Below are 16,592 nucleotides of genomic sequence, written 5' to 3' on the forward strand. Positions count from 1 at the left end.
CCCCCGGGGGGGTGCCATTGGGGTGCCCCATTGCCTTTATAACCCTAATATCATAATTAATTAGCAATAACCCCAATAATTAATAAATCATCGCAAATTTTGGTGCGTGGATGGTGTTCGCAGCGGGGGGGGGGGGGTGGTTTGGACTCCACCACCACCCCCCCCCGGGCGGGGGGGGGGGCTGGGGGTGGGACCCCCGTGGGGTGGGCAGAGGCCACGCCCCCTCATCAGACCCCGCCCCCTCGGAGGCTCCACCCCCCCACCTGGGGGGCGGGGCCCCCCCTCCCGGTTCCCCCCCCAGCTCCGGCACCTGCGGCGGCTCCGGCCATGGGCGCGCTGCCGCGGGCCGCGCTGGCGCTGGCTGCGCTGCTGGGTGAGCGGGGACCGGGGGCACCGGGGGGCTTCGGGGGGGTCACCGGGCAGGGCGCTGGGGGGCTGCGGGGGCAGCGGGAGGGATGCGCGGGAACGGGGCGGGGGCACCGGGCAGGGCACGGCGGTAGCGGGGGGGACCCGGGGGGTACCGGGAGGGCACCGGGCAAGACCCGGGGGTACCGGGGGGGACATGGGGGTACTGGGGGGGACACCCGGCAGGACCCAGGGGCACCGGGAGGGCACCGGGCAGGACCCGGGGGAGCTTTCGGGGTGCACCGGATAGGACCGGGGGGGACATGGGGGTACGGGGGGGACACCTGGCAGGACCCGGGGGTATCGGGGGGGGGTCACCGGGCAGGACCCGGGGGGTACCGGGAGGGCACCAGGCAAGACCCGGGGGAGCTTTCGGGGTGCACAGGGCAGGACCCGGCGGTACCGGGGGGGACATGGGGGTAACGGGGGGGGAGACCCGGCAGGACCCGGCGGGTACCGGGGGGGACATGGGGGTACGGGGGGGGAGACCCGGCAGGACCCGGGGCACTGGGGGGGGGTCACCGGGCAGGACCCGGCGGTACCGGGGGGGACATGGGGGTACGGGGGGGGAGACCCGGCAGGACCTGGGGCACCGAGCAGGACCTGGGGGTACGGGGGGGGTCACCGGGCAGGACCCTGGGGAGCTTTCGGGGTGCACAGGGCAGGACCCAGCGCTACCGGGGGGGACATGGGGGTACCGGGAGGGCACCGGGCAAGATCCGGGGGAGCTTTCGGGGTGCACCGGGTAGGACCCAGGGGTACGGGGGGAACATGGGGGGAGCGGGGGGGACACCGGGAAGGAGCCGGGGGTACAGGGGGGGACATGGAGCTACCGGGGGGCGACCGGGCAGGGCCAGGAGCACCGAGCAGGGTACGGGGTACCGGGGGAGGACATGGGGGTACCGGGGGGGACACCTGGCAGGACCCGGGGGTACCAGGGGGGTCACGGGGCAGAGCCCTGAGGAGCTTTAGGGGGGCAGCAGGCAGGACCCGGGGGCACCGGGGGGGTCACAGCACCCACCAGCCCCTCTCCGTGCCCCCAGTCCCCCCACCCAGCAGGCAGGTGGGTGCTGGGGGGTCCCAATCCACCCCTGTCCCCTTTTCGGGGTGCGCCGAGAGGGGAAAAGCTGGGTCCCCCGGCAAAACCCACCTTCCAGCACCCCCAAACCGAAAGCCACCCCATGGGGGGGGATGGACCTTGGGGTCCCCGATGTGTCAGAGCCGATAATTCACCTCCCCGCATGGCGTCGGGTGGGGAAAAAAAAAAAAAATCAATTTTTTTTTTGCTTTTCCCCATTATAAAAACCTGCCGCCTGCCTTGGGTACTGGTGCTTTAAGGCCACCCCAGCTGGTTTTGGGGTGACGGGTCTCAACCCCCCTCTGTGGGGTTTTTTCCTCCTTCTTCCCCCCCCAAATTTCCAACACTATTTGAGGGGTTTGGTGGGTTTTTGTTTTTTTTTTTTGGAAACGCCACTGTTCCTCCAAAGGGAAACATCCCTTGGCGTTCCCGGCGAAGAAGAGGCCTTTGGGGAAAGGAAACGGCCCCAAAAACAATGGCAGCGGCGTTTCCTCCCCGGCGGGACGCAGGGTGGGGGTCCCTGCTCCCGCAGCCGCTGGTTTTTGCTCCTTGAAGGTTTTTTTGCACAATAAAAGTCAACGAAGGGGTGTCGGGGTGAGGCGCGCGGGTCGCTCTGGCCTTAAATCCCGTAAGCTCCTTCGCCGTATCCCAACGGTGTAAATTAGGAAGGGGTTGTGATGGATCTTCCCAAAAAAGTCACGCCTGAGTCCCAGGATGTGATGCTATAGGGACCAAGAGCCCCAAAATGCAGCAAAAAGATGCTTTTGAGCTCCAAAATGGGGGGTTTTCCTTTAATTTTGCTTCCAAATGTCCCAGCCCTACAGTACGGGCTCCATACGGGATCTTGATGGGGAAAAGCAAAATGAGGGGTGATCCCTGTCCCAATCCCATCCCATCCCAAACCATCCCATCCCATCCCATCCCTAATCCCAATCCCCATCCCCAGTCCCCATCCGCAGTCCCCATCCCCAATCCCCATCCCATCCCCAATCCCATCACATCCCCAGTTCCATCCCCAATTCTATCCCCAATCCCATTCCCATTCCCATCCCCAATCCCATCCCATCCCATCGCCGCCGCCTCCTCCTACGTCAGGGGTTAAAGCGCGTTTCTTTCTATAGCAAAGTCACGTAGTAGTATTATTATTATTTTATTTAATTTTTTTTCCCAAATTTGGTCTCTCCGGAGGATACGGCGCTTTCTGCCCCCCCCCCCCCTCCAGGGTCATGAGAAAAGCCGCTGTAGTTTTTCCCAACGGACGCTGCTCCACAGCCCGGCATCTCCTATCTGTCCGTTTATAAATAGTCGGAGTTAAGGGGGGGAAAAAAAAAAGAAAAAAAAAAAATCCCCCCAAAAATGGAAAAAAAAAAAAGGCGGGTGGCTGCGTCAGATCGCTGAGCTGCCCCTTGACCTTTTTCCGAGGTTTTTAGGGGTCAGTTTGGGTTTTGGGTTTTTTTTCCGGCCAGGTTCCCGCTGCGTATTTTAAATCCCGAGCTTGGTTTCTTGGGATTTAATTTGGGTCTGGGTTTCACATGACTCCGATGCCTTAATCCTATCGAGCGGGGTCATCAAACCCCGGCCGCCTCCGGCCTTTAATTCCCGGTGCGGTGAATGGCTTGGGGGGGGTGATGCTGGTTTTGGGGGGCGGATGCTTTTTTGGGGGGGTTCAGGCCAGGCCTTGAGCCGGGAAGCAGCTTTTTTGGGGTAAAACCAGGCGATTTTAGGTGAGGGTGGGGTGTTGAATGCAGGCGCGGGGTTGAATATTGAGGTTGCGGTAGGGGCGTGGGGATTTAGAGATTGGGTCAGGGTTTTTTTCTGTAGGGGAAAAAAAAATTGAAAGGTAAATTTAAAGGCTTTTTTATTTTTTCCATGGGGAAAAATTTTATTTTTAAAGGTAAATTTAAAGGGTTTTTTTTTTTCATGGGGAAAAAATGGAGAAGTATTTTTAAAAGTAAATATAAAGTTTTTTTTTTTTCCAGGGGGGGAAAAATGTAAAGGTATTTTTAAAGGTAAATGTAAAGGTTTTTTTTTTCCATGGGGAAAAAATTGAATAGTTTTTTTAAAGGTAAATTTAAAGGTATTTTTAAAGGCGAATGTAAAGGTATTTTTTTTCCATGGGGGAAAAAAATTCAAAGGTACTTTTAAAGGCAAATTTAAAGGGTTTTTTTTTTTTCCCTAGGAAAAAAATCGAAAAGTATTTTTAAAGGTAAATGGAAAGATACTTTTTTTCCACAGGGAAAACATCCCGGCAGATGGGCTGGAGCAGAGGGAAAACACTGGGGCAGGTGCTTAGCTCGGGGCGGCTGGACAAAACTCAAGGTTTTTCAGCCCAAATAGCAGCCGGGAGGTGCCGAGGTTCCCCCCCGCCTCCGCCGATACGCGCACGAGCGCCGGGAGTGGCTTAATTTTTTCGATCTGGTTAAAGCATTAGAGGATTTGAAGCGGCGAGGTGGCTAAAGCTGGGGCTGATGCCAAAGGGTTCGGTCCCGTGCCCGCAGCTCAAGCACCAGCTCTCCCGGAACTTTTTAGGGTCAAATTTATCCGAGAGGAGGAATTTGGGGTGAATTCCGCAAGAAAAAGGGGATTTTGGGGAGCGAGCGTCCTCCAGATCCGGATGCATCCACCTCTCCCCAGCGTGCTGGGTGGGAGATGAGGGAGCCGCGATGCCTGTCACCGCGGTTTGAGGATGAAGCTGCAGCCACAGAGCGCTGTTAGCATAGTCATCATTAGGTTTCAGAGTTAACACGCCCCGGTGAGAGCACAGGGAGCCTGGCCTGGGGCGGGCGCTGGTGGATTTGCCGCCGTTGAGACCCGTGGGGCTGTTTTCATGCCCAGGGGTCTGACGGGAAACCCCTGGCCGGCGCCAGAGCATCTTTTCCCCCGCCGGAGCCTGGATTTCCCTGGGGACCCGCGGCGCCCTTTGGCCCATCACCCTTTTTTTGCCCCCCAAAATGATGCTGGTGGAGGAGCCAGGCTGAAAAAACTGGATTTTTCCCAGCTGCTGGGGGAGCACGGAGGTTTAGGAGCTGTCACATCATTTAATGATGCCATCTGTATCATTAATGAATTATTATTATTATTATTATTATTATTATTATTATTATTATTATTATTATTATTCCATCACTATTATAATCATTATTATAATGATTATCATTATTCTTCTAAAAATACAATTCTATTCATAGTTATTATATCAAGTTTATTACATATTATCTATTTTATTATAGAAACGACAATATAATTCTTAGATATCACATATTTTCTTCCGGATTATCTAAATTTAAGGCAATGATATTTATCATGATGGGGGAGCCGGGCTGAAAAAAACCCCTGGATTTGCCCGGCTGTTGGGGATGCGCAGAGCTTTAGGAGCTGTGGCGTCATTGAATGATGCCATCTGCATCATTAATTAACTGTATTATTATTATAATTATCGTTAGCATCGTTATTATGATAATTATTGTAATTATTATCACTAGCATTATTATTATTATTATTATTACTACTACTACTACCACCATTACATCCCCACTATTCCCACTATTCTTATAAAAAATACGCTTATATTTCTAATTATTACAGAATGTACGTTACCTATTATCTGTTTTATTATAGAAATTCCAGGATAACGATGAGATATCCTACATTTCCTTACCTGCTACCTACATTTAATACAATTATCTTTATAACGACATAGAATTACAAGATAATTACCGCTATTTTTCCATACTATATATTTTATTCTGTACCGTATCTCAGGATAATTAAGAAGAAGAGGAGCAATTATTTTTCCCCGTGATAGGACCACGGGCCGCTCCCCGCCGCCGTCCCCAGCAGCATTTTTTCGCCCCTCGCTGGGACTTAAGGGTTTATGTTCTTAGCCCGGGTGAGCTATTTTTAAGCATCCTCACCAGACCGGGGCTGATTTCTCCCGGGTTTTTCACCAGAGAAGGGAAATTTGATTTTTTTTTTTTTTTTTTTTTTTTTTTTTTAATCCCTGGGAAGACTTATCGGCCAGAGCAGAGTTTCCTGCCCGGAGCTGGAAGGCTCCGTCCGGAAACCGCGCTGATGCCTTGCCGGGAGGGAGGATGAACGGATGCAGGGAGGAGGCTAAAAATACCCCCCCAGCGCCTTGTTTTCTTCTTCCCACCCTGGAAAAAATCACATGAAAGCCTTTGAGCTCATAGGGGAGAGGGTGAGGCCGTCGGAGGCTCCCGAAATCCTTCAAACCCAGGGATTTTTTCCCCAAATTCCAGGTGGCAGCGAGGGTAGCATCATCCTTTCCCCCCCTGCATCCCAATCCGGAGCATCCCTGGGGCACTGGCAGGACCGAGGCCAGCCGGGGACATGGATCGATGGGTGGGATGCAGGGATGGAGCCGCCGGGGGGATGCGGGTCCTCAGTGGCATTCCCCCGGGGAAAAAAAAAAAAAAACCACAAAAAAACCCCGGCACAAACCCGACCTCGCCTGAGCCGATTAATTTTCTGGCTGAGCCTTACGGGCAAAGCCGGGGAATAATCTTCCCCCGGAGCCGAGCATCCTTCTCCGGTCCGTGGTACCCGCTTGTATCCCATTGCCTCTTCCCAGGGGGGTTTGGGGGGATGCTGGGACGCAGGGGACACAGGGATGGGGTATTTGGGATGGGGTGGGATGGGGTGGGGGGTCAGGGGAGGCCACCCATGAATAATCCCAGTTTAGGGCTGGCAGCAAAACGGGGGGATGCTGGGATGCTGGGGAGGGCAGGTGGGGTGTATATGGGTGCCCCCCACCCAAAATAAATCCCATGGGATCCGGTGCAGCATCACGGTGGGGGTCAGGGGGACCCCCATACCGAGCTAACGGTGGGTGTCTGGCGGCTGGAGCCCCCTGGGGAGAGGCGGCGGTCCCCTGGGAGCGGCCGCATTTTTGGCCGGAGGTTTTCCCATCTCCGGGGGAGGGAACGGCATTGTCCTGCATCCTCCGGAGCAGCCAGAAAGCCCTTCCCACGGTGGGGAAGGAGGAGAAATGTCCTCCCGGCCCAACCTCCTGGCGATAACCTGGGATTGTTGTGTTTTCCCTTGGGAATGGGGAGGGTTTTTCAACAATTGTTGGGTTTTTATGGACAAACGGCACGTGGGGTTGAGTCACGTCCCGCTTTCTTCCCTCTCCGGCCGCGGGCAGGTGTCTCCTCGGCCATGCTGGAGGTGCACGTGGGGACGGGCTCGGTCTTCTCGGTGGAGGGGCAGCAAGTGGTGCTGCCAGCCTGGTACACCAGCCGCTCCCAGAAGAAGCCCTACATCACCTGGCTGCTGGACAGGGAAGACGCTGACCCCTTCCAGGTGAGTGGTGGGGAGGGGAGGTGGCGGGGAGGGAGGGGGGCGAAGGGGGAGGTGGCCATTTGGGGCCGGTGCTTGTGGTGCCCACCATGGGGAGGTGCCCACCATGGGGAGGTGTCCATGATGAGACGGTGCCCATGATGGGGGGAAGCTCATGGTGCCCACCATGGGGAGGTGCCCATGATAGGGGGAAGCTCATGGTGCCCACCATGGGGAGGTGCCCACCATGGGGAGGTGCCCATGATGGGGGAAAGCTCAAGGTGCCCACCATGGGGAGGTGCTCATGATGGGGACGTGTCCGTGATGGGGGGGAAGCTCATGGTGTCCATGATGAGATAGTGCCCATGATGGGGGGAAGCTCATGGTGCCCATGATGAGATGGTGCCCATGATGGGGGGAAGCTCATGGTGCCCACCATGGCGAGGTGCCCACCATGGGGAGGTGCCCATGATGCAGTGAAGCTCAATGGTGCCCATGATGAGATGGTGCCCATGATGGGGCGAAGCTCATGGTGCCCACCATGGGGAGGTGCCCATGATGGGGGGAAAGCTCAAGGTGCTCACCATGGGGTGGTGCTCATGATGGGGACATATCCATGATCAGGGGAAAACTCATGGTGTCCATGATGAGATAGTGCCCATGATGGGGGGAAGCTCATGGTGCCCGCCATGGGGTGGTGCCCACCATGGGGTGGTGCTCATGATGTGGGGGGAAAGCTCATGGTGCCCATGATGGAGAGGTGCCCATGATGGGGGGAAGCTCATGGTACCCACCATGGGGAGGTGCCCACCATGAGGAGGTGCCCACAGGGGGGAGAAAGCTCAAGGTGCCCACCATAGGGTGGTGCTCATGATGGGGAGGTGCCCATGATGGGGTGAAGCTCATGGTGCCCACGATGAGGAGATGCCCATAGTGGGGGGATTCTCATGGTGCCCACCATGGGGAGATGTCTACCATGGGGAGGTGCCCATGGTACCTATGATGGGTAGATACTCATGATGGGGGACATGCCCGTGGTGCCTGCAATGGGGAGGTGCTTGTGGTGCCCACGATGGGGGGATGCTCATGGTGCCCACCACAGGGAGGTGCCCTTGGTGCCCACGATGGGAAGGTGCCCACAATGGGGGGGATGCTCATGGTGCCCACCATGGGGAGGTACCCTTGGTGCCCACTATGGGGAGGTGCTCATGATGGGGGGATGCCCATGGTGCCCACCATGGGGAGGTGCCCACGATGCGGGCATGCCCACAGTGCCTGCAATAAGGAGGTGCTTGTGGTGCCCATGATGGGGAGATGCCCATGATGGGGAGATGCCATTCGTAGGAGGATGCTCATGGTGCCCACGATGGGAAGATGCTTACAGCGGGGGGATGATTGTGGTGCCCATGATGCAGAGGTGCCCACAATGCGGGGAAGATCATGGTGTTGGGGAGATGCCCACAATGGGAGCATGCCCATGGTGCCTACCATGAGGAGGTGCCCAATGTGCCCATGATGGGGACGTGCCCACAGTGGGGCGATGATCATGGTGCCCACGATGGGGAGGTGCCCACAGTGGGGCGATGATCATGGTGCCCACGATGGGGAGGTGCTCGCGGTGCCAACGCTGGGAAGGTGCTCATGGTACCCATGATGGGGAGATGCCCATGATGGGGGGGTGCTCGTGGTGCCCACGATGGGGAGGTGCCCATGATTGGGCAGTTGCTCATGGTGCCCATGACAGGGGGGTACTTGTGGTGCCTACCATGGGGCGTTGCCCACCATGGGGCAGTTGCTCGTGGTGCCCATGACGGGGGGGTACTTGTGGTGCCTACCATGGGGAGGTGCCCACCATGGGGCAGTTGCTCGTGGTGCCCATGACGGGGAGGTACTTGTGGTGCCTACCATGGGGAGGTGCCCACCATGGGGCAGTTGCTCGTGGTGCCCATGACGGGGAGGTACTTGTGGTGCCTACCATGGGGAGGTGCCCACCATGGGGCAGTTGCTCGTGGTGCCCATGACGGGGAGGTACTTGTGGTGTCCATAACGGGGAGATGCCCACGATGGGGGGATGCTCACGGCACCCATGATGGGGAGATGCCCACAGTTCCCATGCTGGGGAAGCTCAGCGCAGGTGAGGATGGAGGGGGCTCGTGCAGCAACCGCTGCTCCCCAAAATTTGGAATCTGGGCGGGGTTTCCTCCCCTGCCAACACCACCTGGAGGTGACCGAGCCGGTGTTTTCCCCCATGCAGATCCTGACCTACCTGGATGGGGTGGTGAAGGTGGAGGAGACGGAGCTGAAGCCCCGCGTGGGCTTCCTCTACTCCGTCCTCACCCACAACATCTCGGTGCTCATCAACGCCACGCGGGGAGCGCGACTCGGGCCAGTACATGTGCACCGTCAACGTGGTGGACGACGTCACCAGCACGGGCAAGAACGTCGGCGTCATCAACCTCACCGTCCTGGGTAAGGCTCCGCCGGTGCCGCCGGCCTCCCTTCGCTCCCCGCCGTGCCGTCCCTGGGGACTAACGGGGGTGCCCGCAGTGCCGCCGGCCGCCCCCGCCTGCCAGCTGCACGGCGACCCCGCCGTGGGAGCCAACGTGACGCTGAGCTGCGCCTCCGAGAAGGGGAAGCCCTCGCCCATGTACCAGTGGCAGCGCACGGCCCCCACCCTCCAGGTCTTCTTCCCCCCCACCCAGGGTAAGGTGGCACCGGGGGGAGTGGGGTTGGCGGGGCTGGAAAATCCCAGGAATTTTCCGCCGGGGGGGATGCTTTCGGCTTCGTCCCCTTAACTCTGCCCATTCCTGGCCTCGCCGCGCGAGCGGGCGGGCGGGCGGGCGAACGTCCCCTTAACTCTGCCCGCTTGCCGCGCGGGGAGGTGAGGGGGGGGTGGTGTGTGGCCACGGGGCAGCACCCAAATTTCTTGCCCGCAGACCAGGCCAGGGGCACCCTCAAGCTGAGCAACCTCTCCCTGGACATGTCGGGTCTCTACGTCTGCGTGGCCGAAAACCGAGCGGGTTCGGCCGAGTGCAGCATCGTCCTGGAGGTGCACTCAAGTGAGTACGTGTCCGCAGGGCCGGGGAGCGGGGGGGACACGGTCCCCGCGACGTCCCTACGGGGTCCCCACGGGGTCCCCGTGGGGTCCCCGTGGGAATAAGGGGGGAGGCGAAATCCCCCCCGCCACCTCTCTGTCTCTGTCCGGCAGCTAGCGCCAAAGCCGTCATCGCCGGTGCCGTGCTGGGCTCCCTGGGTGCCCTCGCCATCATCATCTTCTTCGCCCGGCAGGTCGTCACCTACCGGAGGAAGAAACGGGACAGCCAGGAGGAGGCAGCCAATGAGATCAAGTGAGGCGCCCCTCCTGTGGAGGAGGTTCAAATTGTTGTCACTAGGCTTCAGAGTTAACAGGAGGGGAGGAGGAGGCAGTTTCCATCTCTGGCCAGTCATCACTAGGTTTCAGAGTTAACAGAGAAGAGGAGGTTTCCACCTCTGGCCAGTTATTGCTAGGTTTCAGAGTTAATGGCGGGGGGAGGTGTCCATCTCTGGCCAGTCATCATTAAGTTTCAGAGTTAACAGAGAAGAGGAGGTTTCCACCGCTGGCCAGTTATTTCTAGGTTTCAGAGTTAATGTCGGGGGGAGGTGTCAATCTCTGGGCCAGTCATCATTAGGTTTCAGAATTAACAGGAGGGGGAAGGAGGTTTCCACCTCTGGCCGGTTATTGCTGGTTTTCAGAGTTACCAGGGAGGAGGATGTTTCTACCTCTGGCCAGTCATCGCTGGGTTTCAGAGTTAACGGGGGGGGGCGGGAGGGGAGGTTTCCATCTCTACCCAGTCATCGCTAGGTTTCAGAGTTAACGGCGGGGGGAGAAGGTGTCCATCTCTGGCCGGTCATCATTAGGTTTCGGTTCACAGGAGGGGGAAGGAGGTTTCCATCTCTGGCCAGACATCATTAGGTTTCAGAGTTAACAAGGGCATTTTCCCGCCTCTGTTTCCCCCCTTTCCCTCTTGCCCTGCTCTTTTGGGGTCCCTGAGCTCTGCGTAACCTCGGGGGCCGCGTTGCTTTGGGCGGGGGGATGCCGGGGAGGGGAGCAGCGGGGTTTCCCGGTGCCGATCTCTCCGACGCCGTCCCCTCTCGGCAGGGAAGACGCCGTGGCCCCCAAAACCCCATCATGGGCCAGGAACCCCGCTTCGGACACCCTCTCCAAAACCAGCACCTTGTCCTCCATCGCCGGCGCCCGGGAGAAACCCTACGGTGCCAGACCCCCCTCAGACACCGCCTCCATCCTCACCGCCACCGGCAGCTTCCGGGGACCCCCGCCGCAGGGAGGGGGACGCACGCCCAACCTCTCACCCCCCGCCGTGAACGGGACCCCCCGGCGTCACCAGGAGCCGGCCCCCGCCCGGGGGCCCGTGCCCCCCGCCGGTTTGGCACAGGTGGGCGCCGTCCCCGGCATGGTGCTGCCGCAGAGCCGAGCCGGCTCCTTGGTGTGAGCAACCCCCCCAAAAAAAAACCCAAAAAATGGGGTGCCTGTATCCAGCGCGCACCCCGCCCCCCCATTTTCTGGGGTGTTTTCTTCCCTTTTGGGGTTTTTGGGGGGATTTGGGGGATTTTTTTTTTCTTCTTTTTAAAAGACGCCTGGAGCAGCTGGACTCGTTGTGGGGTGGTTTAATGGGGGCAGGGGGGCTCCCTGGGTTTGGGGGGGCTGAGTCTCCCTGTAAATGTAACACCCCAAAATAGCCCCGGCCCCGCCCAGAAGGGGGGGGGGGGGTCCTCTTTTTTTTTTTTATATATATATATGAGCTGAAACGGGGGATTTTTCATAAAAGAGCATTAAAAGCTGGGGGGGAGGCATCGGGGGGGGGGACGACTCGCGCTTTTTTAGGGATTTTCTGATTAAAAGCTGGCCGCGCTGTCCGGCGCCGTGGCTTTGGGTGAGTTTGTGGGGATTTTAGGGGGGTTGTGGGTCCTGCGTCCCTTCCGGGTGATGTCATAGAGGCTGGGTGATGTCACCGGTGGCTGTGTGATGTCACATCGCGCCGACCCTGGGGTCTTCAGGGCGGCGTCATGGCGTTGCAGGTGTTGTCACACCCCCAAAAGCCATCGCTTGTCCGTCACCGTGATGTCACGCCCTGCCACCTCCTGAGTCACGCGGTATGATGTCACAATGAGCGTCCGCCTCAGGCCTGCATGACATCACGCTGGCTGTCACGTGTCCATCGGTGATGTTGTGCGCACCTGCGTGATGTCACACCCGCCATCACGCAGCCAGCAGCGCCACGCCACGCGCCTGTATATGACCCCCGATCGCGTCTCGCGGTGACGCCGCACGCCCCCGTACAATGTCACACCCGCCGTCACACGGCCAGCAGTGACATCGCACGCCCCTGTATGATGTCACACCCGCCGTCACACGGCCAGCAGTGACGTCGCACCACCCAACGCGTGGCTGCAGCACATCACGCGAGCCACCTCCCACCCACGCCGTGCTGCGCGCGCTCGCGTGATGTCACGCCAGCCGTCGCACGGCCCTGCAGCCATGTCACGTGCGCGCCCATACGATGTCACACGAGCCACCGCGCGCCCTGCCGGTGACGCCGCACGTGCGTGCGTGACATCACCGCCAGGGATCACCCACCCCGTGACCATCCCACCATGCACCCGTACGATGTCACGCCAGCCACGGCGCGCCTGCCGGTGACGTCGCACGTGCGCGTGTGACATCACCGCGTGACCATCCCACTTCGGCACTGCTGTGACCTCACCGCTCCGGCGGGTGACGTCGAAAGGCACCAAGCGCAGGCCGGGCCTCTGGCAGGGGCGTTTATTGGGGCGGGGGGGGGACCGGGGCGGCGGGGGGACCCCGGGGACGGGGCCCGGCTGCGGGGGGACCCCGGGGGGCGCATGCGGGGGGCGGCGGGGCGAAGCGGGGGCTCCTGGGCCTCGGCGGGCGGCGGGGGCTCGGCGGCCAGGGGGGTCCGGCGAGCGCCTGGCGGCCCCTGCAAGCAAGGAGAGAGCAGTCAGCCCTGGGCCCGCACCCTGCCTGCACCCTGCCCGCACCCTGCGTCTGCACCCTGCCTGCACCCTGCTGCTGCATCCTGCCTGCGCCCTGCCTGCGCCCTGCCTGCACCCTGTGCCTGCACCCTGCGCCTGCACCCTGCCTGCACCCTGCTACTGCAACCTGCACCCTGCCTGCACCCTGCCTGCACCCTGCTCCTGCACCCTGCCTGCACCCTGCTCCTGCACCCTGCTCCTGCACCCTGCGCCTGCACCCTGCTCCTGCAACCTGCACCCTGCCTGCACCCTGCCCCCCACCTGCACCCTGCCTGCACCCTGCGCCTGCACCCTGCCTGCACCCTGCTGCTGCAACATGCACCCTTCCTGCACTCTGCCTGCACCCTGTGCCTGCAACCTGCACCCTGCCTGCACCCTGCTGCTGCAATCTGCTGCTGCAACCTGAGCCCTCCCTGCACCCTGCCCGCACCCTGCCTGCACCCTGCTGCAACCTGCCCACAGCCTGCCTGCACCCTGCCTGCACCCTGCTGCTGCAGCCTGCTCCTGCACCCTGCCCACAGCCTGCCTGCATTCTGCTTGCACCCTGCTCCTGCATCCTGCTGCTGCAGCCTGCACCCTGCTCCTGCACCCTGCCCACACCCTGCTCCTGCACCCTGCTGCTGCACCCTCTCCATGCCTTGTCTCCTCCCTGCCAGCACTCCTGCCTGCACCCTGCCCACAGCCTGCCTGCACCCTGCCCCTGCCCTCTTTGCACCCTGCCCACGCCCTGCTCCTGCAGCTTGCACCCTCTCCCTGCTCTCCCCCGGCCCACTCCCTGCCTGCACCCTGCCCGTGCCCTACTTGCAGCCCGCCCACACCCTGCCTGCACCTTGCCTGTGCCCTGCTCCTGCACCCTTGTTCTGCCTGCACCCTGCCCTCACCCAGCAGCCGGGAGCCTGGGGGGCCGGTGGGGGCACCCAGCCTGCACCCCCGGGCAGTGGACCCCGGTGCAGTACAGGGGTGACCCCCCCCCCCAGCCAGGGTGCGACCCTGCTCAGCCCACCCTGGCGAGCAGCCCTGAGGAGCTTCCCAGCCCCTGCAGCTGGCAGCTGCTTCCCCACGGCATCCCCACGGATTCCAACTGCATCCCCATGGCATCCCGACAGCATCCCCACGGCATCCCCACTGCATCCCAACTGCATGCCCACTGTATCCCCATTGCATTCCCACTGCATCCCAACTGCATCCCCATGGCATCCCCATTGCATTCCCAGTGCATCCCCATTGCGTTCCCAGTGCATCTCCACTGTATCCCCATTGCATCCTCACTGCATCCCAACTGCATCCCCACTGTATCCCCATTGCATTCCCATGGCATCCTCACTGCATCCCAACTGCATCCGCACTGCATCCCAGTTTCATCCCCACTGCATATCTACTGTATCCCCATTGCATCCCCACTGAACCCCAACTGTATCCCCAGTGCATCCTCACTGCATCCTCAGTGTATCCCCAGTGCATCCCCACTGTATTCCCACTGCATCCTCAGTGTATCCCCACTGCATCCCTGCTGAATCCCCATTGCATTCCCATGGCATCCCCACTGTATTCCCATTGCATCCTCACTGCATTCCCAGAGCATCCTCACTGCATCCCAACTGCATCTGCACTGCATCCCGATTTCATCCCCACTGCATATCTACTGTATTCCCACTGTATGCCCACTGCATCCTCACTGCATCCCCACTGCATCCCCACTGCATCCCTGCTGAATCCCCATTGCGTTCCCAATGCATCCGCACTGTATCCCCACTGCATCCCTGCTGAATCCCCATTGCATTCCCAATGCATCCCCACTGTATTCCCATTGCATCCTCACTGCATTCGCAGTGCACCCTCGCTGTATCCCTGCTGAATTCCCCTTGCATCCCCATTGCATCCCCACGGCATCCCTGCTGAATCCCCACTGCATTCCCAATGCATCCCCACTGCATTCCCAGTGCGCCCTCACTGTATCCCCACCGCATCCCTGTTACATCCCCACCATATCCCCCCTGCATCCACACCACATCCTTGCTTCATCCCAGTTTCATCCCAGCTGCATCCCAACTGCATCCCCACTGCATCCCAGCTGCATCCCCACTGCATCCCAGCTGCATCCCAGCTGCATCCCACCGGCCCCGCCACGCCCTCGCGGCCGAGCCGGCAGCCCGCCCTCCCCGCCGCTAACCCCAAAGCAGCCTGCCCGTAGCCGGTGCCGGTCCCCGCTCCACTCGCCACGCCGGCACGGCACGGGGCACGGCACAACCGCTCCCCCGGGCCCCGATGCCACGCGGCCTCGGCACCGTGGGCGCTTTTTAAATTTACCTTTTCCTGCCAGGAGACTGTGACACAGGCTTTTAAAAATAGCATGTGCTGAGACGAGGCGTTCGGGGTGGTGTTGCTAAGGGAGAAATTCAATTCAAATCTAGGGCTTTCGCCTTCCCATGCTAACTACTACGGCGCGCTCCCCAAAATTAGGGCAGGCAGGGGCTGCCTGCTGCCTGCCCGCGCGTTCGCCTCTTGGGAAGAGGGAAAAAAAAAAAAAAAAAAATCCCCTTCTCCATCCCGAATCGGCGCGGGGAAGGATGCTCGGAGCAGCATCCTTCGAAAACCGGCGGGGGGTAGGGGAGATTTGGGGCGTACCTAGTCGCCGTTGCGGAGGTCGCCGCCGCGGGTGCTGTTGGCGCACTCGGCGTCCTTGGTTTTCCGATCGATCTCGCCCCCTTTGATCTTCTTGCGGGTCATATGGCCGCGGAAACTGGCCTGGATCTTGGCGGCCGCCGCGTTGGCGTCGGGATCGTCCAAGGGGATGTCCAGGATGTCCTCGTCCAGCTTCGTGCAGGCTCCCTCCTGCCGGCGGCAACGGGAAGGGTGACGGCCGGCGGCACCCCAAAAAGGGCACCCCGCCCGCCAGCCGAACCCTTAGATAAGGCGCTAAACCAGCCCTTGTGCTACAAGTGAGGGGGCTTCGCCAAAAGTCAGGGGGCTTTGCTAAAAATGTGGGCCCTTGGCTAAAAATGAGGGCCCTTTGCTAAAAAATGAGGGTCCTGTGCTAAAAGCGAGGGTCCTTTGCTAAAAATTGGGGTTCTTTGCTAAAAATGAGGGTCCTTTGCTAAAAATGAGGGGTCTTTGCTAAAACTTCAGGTTTTTTGCTAAAAAATGAGGGTCCTTTGCTAAAAATTTGGGGGTCTTTGCTAAAAATGAGGGGTCTTTGCTAAAACTTTGGGCTTTTTGCTAAAAACGAGGGCCCTTTGCTAAAAACTGGGGTTCTTTGCTAAAAATGAGGGTCCTTTGCTAAAAATTGGGGGTTCTTTGCTAAAAACTTGGGGTCTTTGCTAAAAATGAGGGGTCTTTGCTAAAACTTTGGGCTTTTTGCTAAAAATGAGGGTCCTTTGCTAAAAGTGAGGGGTCTCTGGTAAAAATTAGGGGTCTTTCCTAAAAATTAAGATCCTTTACTAAAAGTGAGGGTCCTTTGCTAAAAACGAGGGGTCTTTGCTCAAAATTTGGGTTCTTTGCTAAAAGGGAGGGTCCTTTGCTAAAAATCAGGGTTCTTTATTAAAATGAGGGTCCTTTGCTCAAAATTAGGGTTCTTTGCTAAAAGTGAGGGTCCTTTGCCCAAAATTTGGGTTCTTTGATAAAAGGGAGGGTCCTTTGCCCAAAATTTGGGTTCTTTGCTAAAAGGTAGGATTCTTTGCTAAAAATCAGGGTCCTTTGCTAAAAGTGAGGGCTCTTTGCTAAAAATTCGTGTCCTTTGCTAAAAGTGGGGGTCCTTTGCTCA

General features: G+C 59.1%; 1 protein-coding gene across 1 annotated transcript; it reads left to right on the forward strand.

Annotated features, from left to right (window-relative positions):
- The first annotated feature begins 327 nt into the window (after window positions 1–327).
- Window positions 328–11,429, forward strand: LOC142595380 (endothelial cell-selective adhesion molecule-like). The gene is given in 8 exon segments (XM_075723322.1): window positions 328–373; window positions 6,648–6,805; window positions 9,036–9,152; window positions 9,154–9,250; window positions 9,329–9,484; window positions 9,718–9,840; window positions 9,990–10,128; window positions 10,920–11,429. Coding segments are annotated over 8 exon segments (1,188 nt in total). The 3' UTR covers window positions 11,272–11,429.
- Window positions 11,430–16,592: the final 5,163 nt, after the last annotated feature.

The sequence above is a fragment of the Pelecanus crispus genome, chromosome 19 (genome assembly GCF_030463565.1).
Source record: "Pelecanus crispus isolate bPelCri1 chromosome 19, bPelCri1.pri, whole genome shotgun sequence".
Lineage (NCBI taxonomy): Eukaryota > Metazoa > Chordata > Aves > Pelecaniformes > Pelecanidae > Pelecanus > Pelecanus crispus.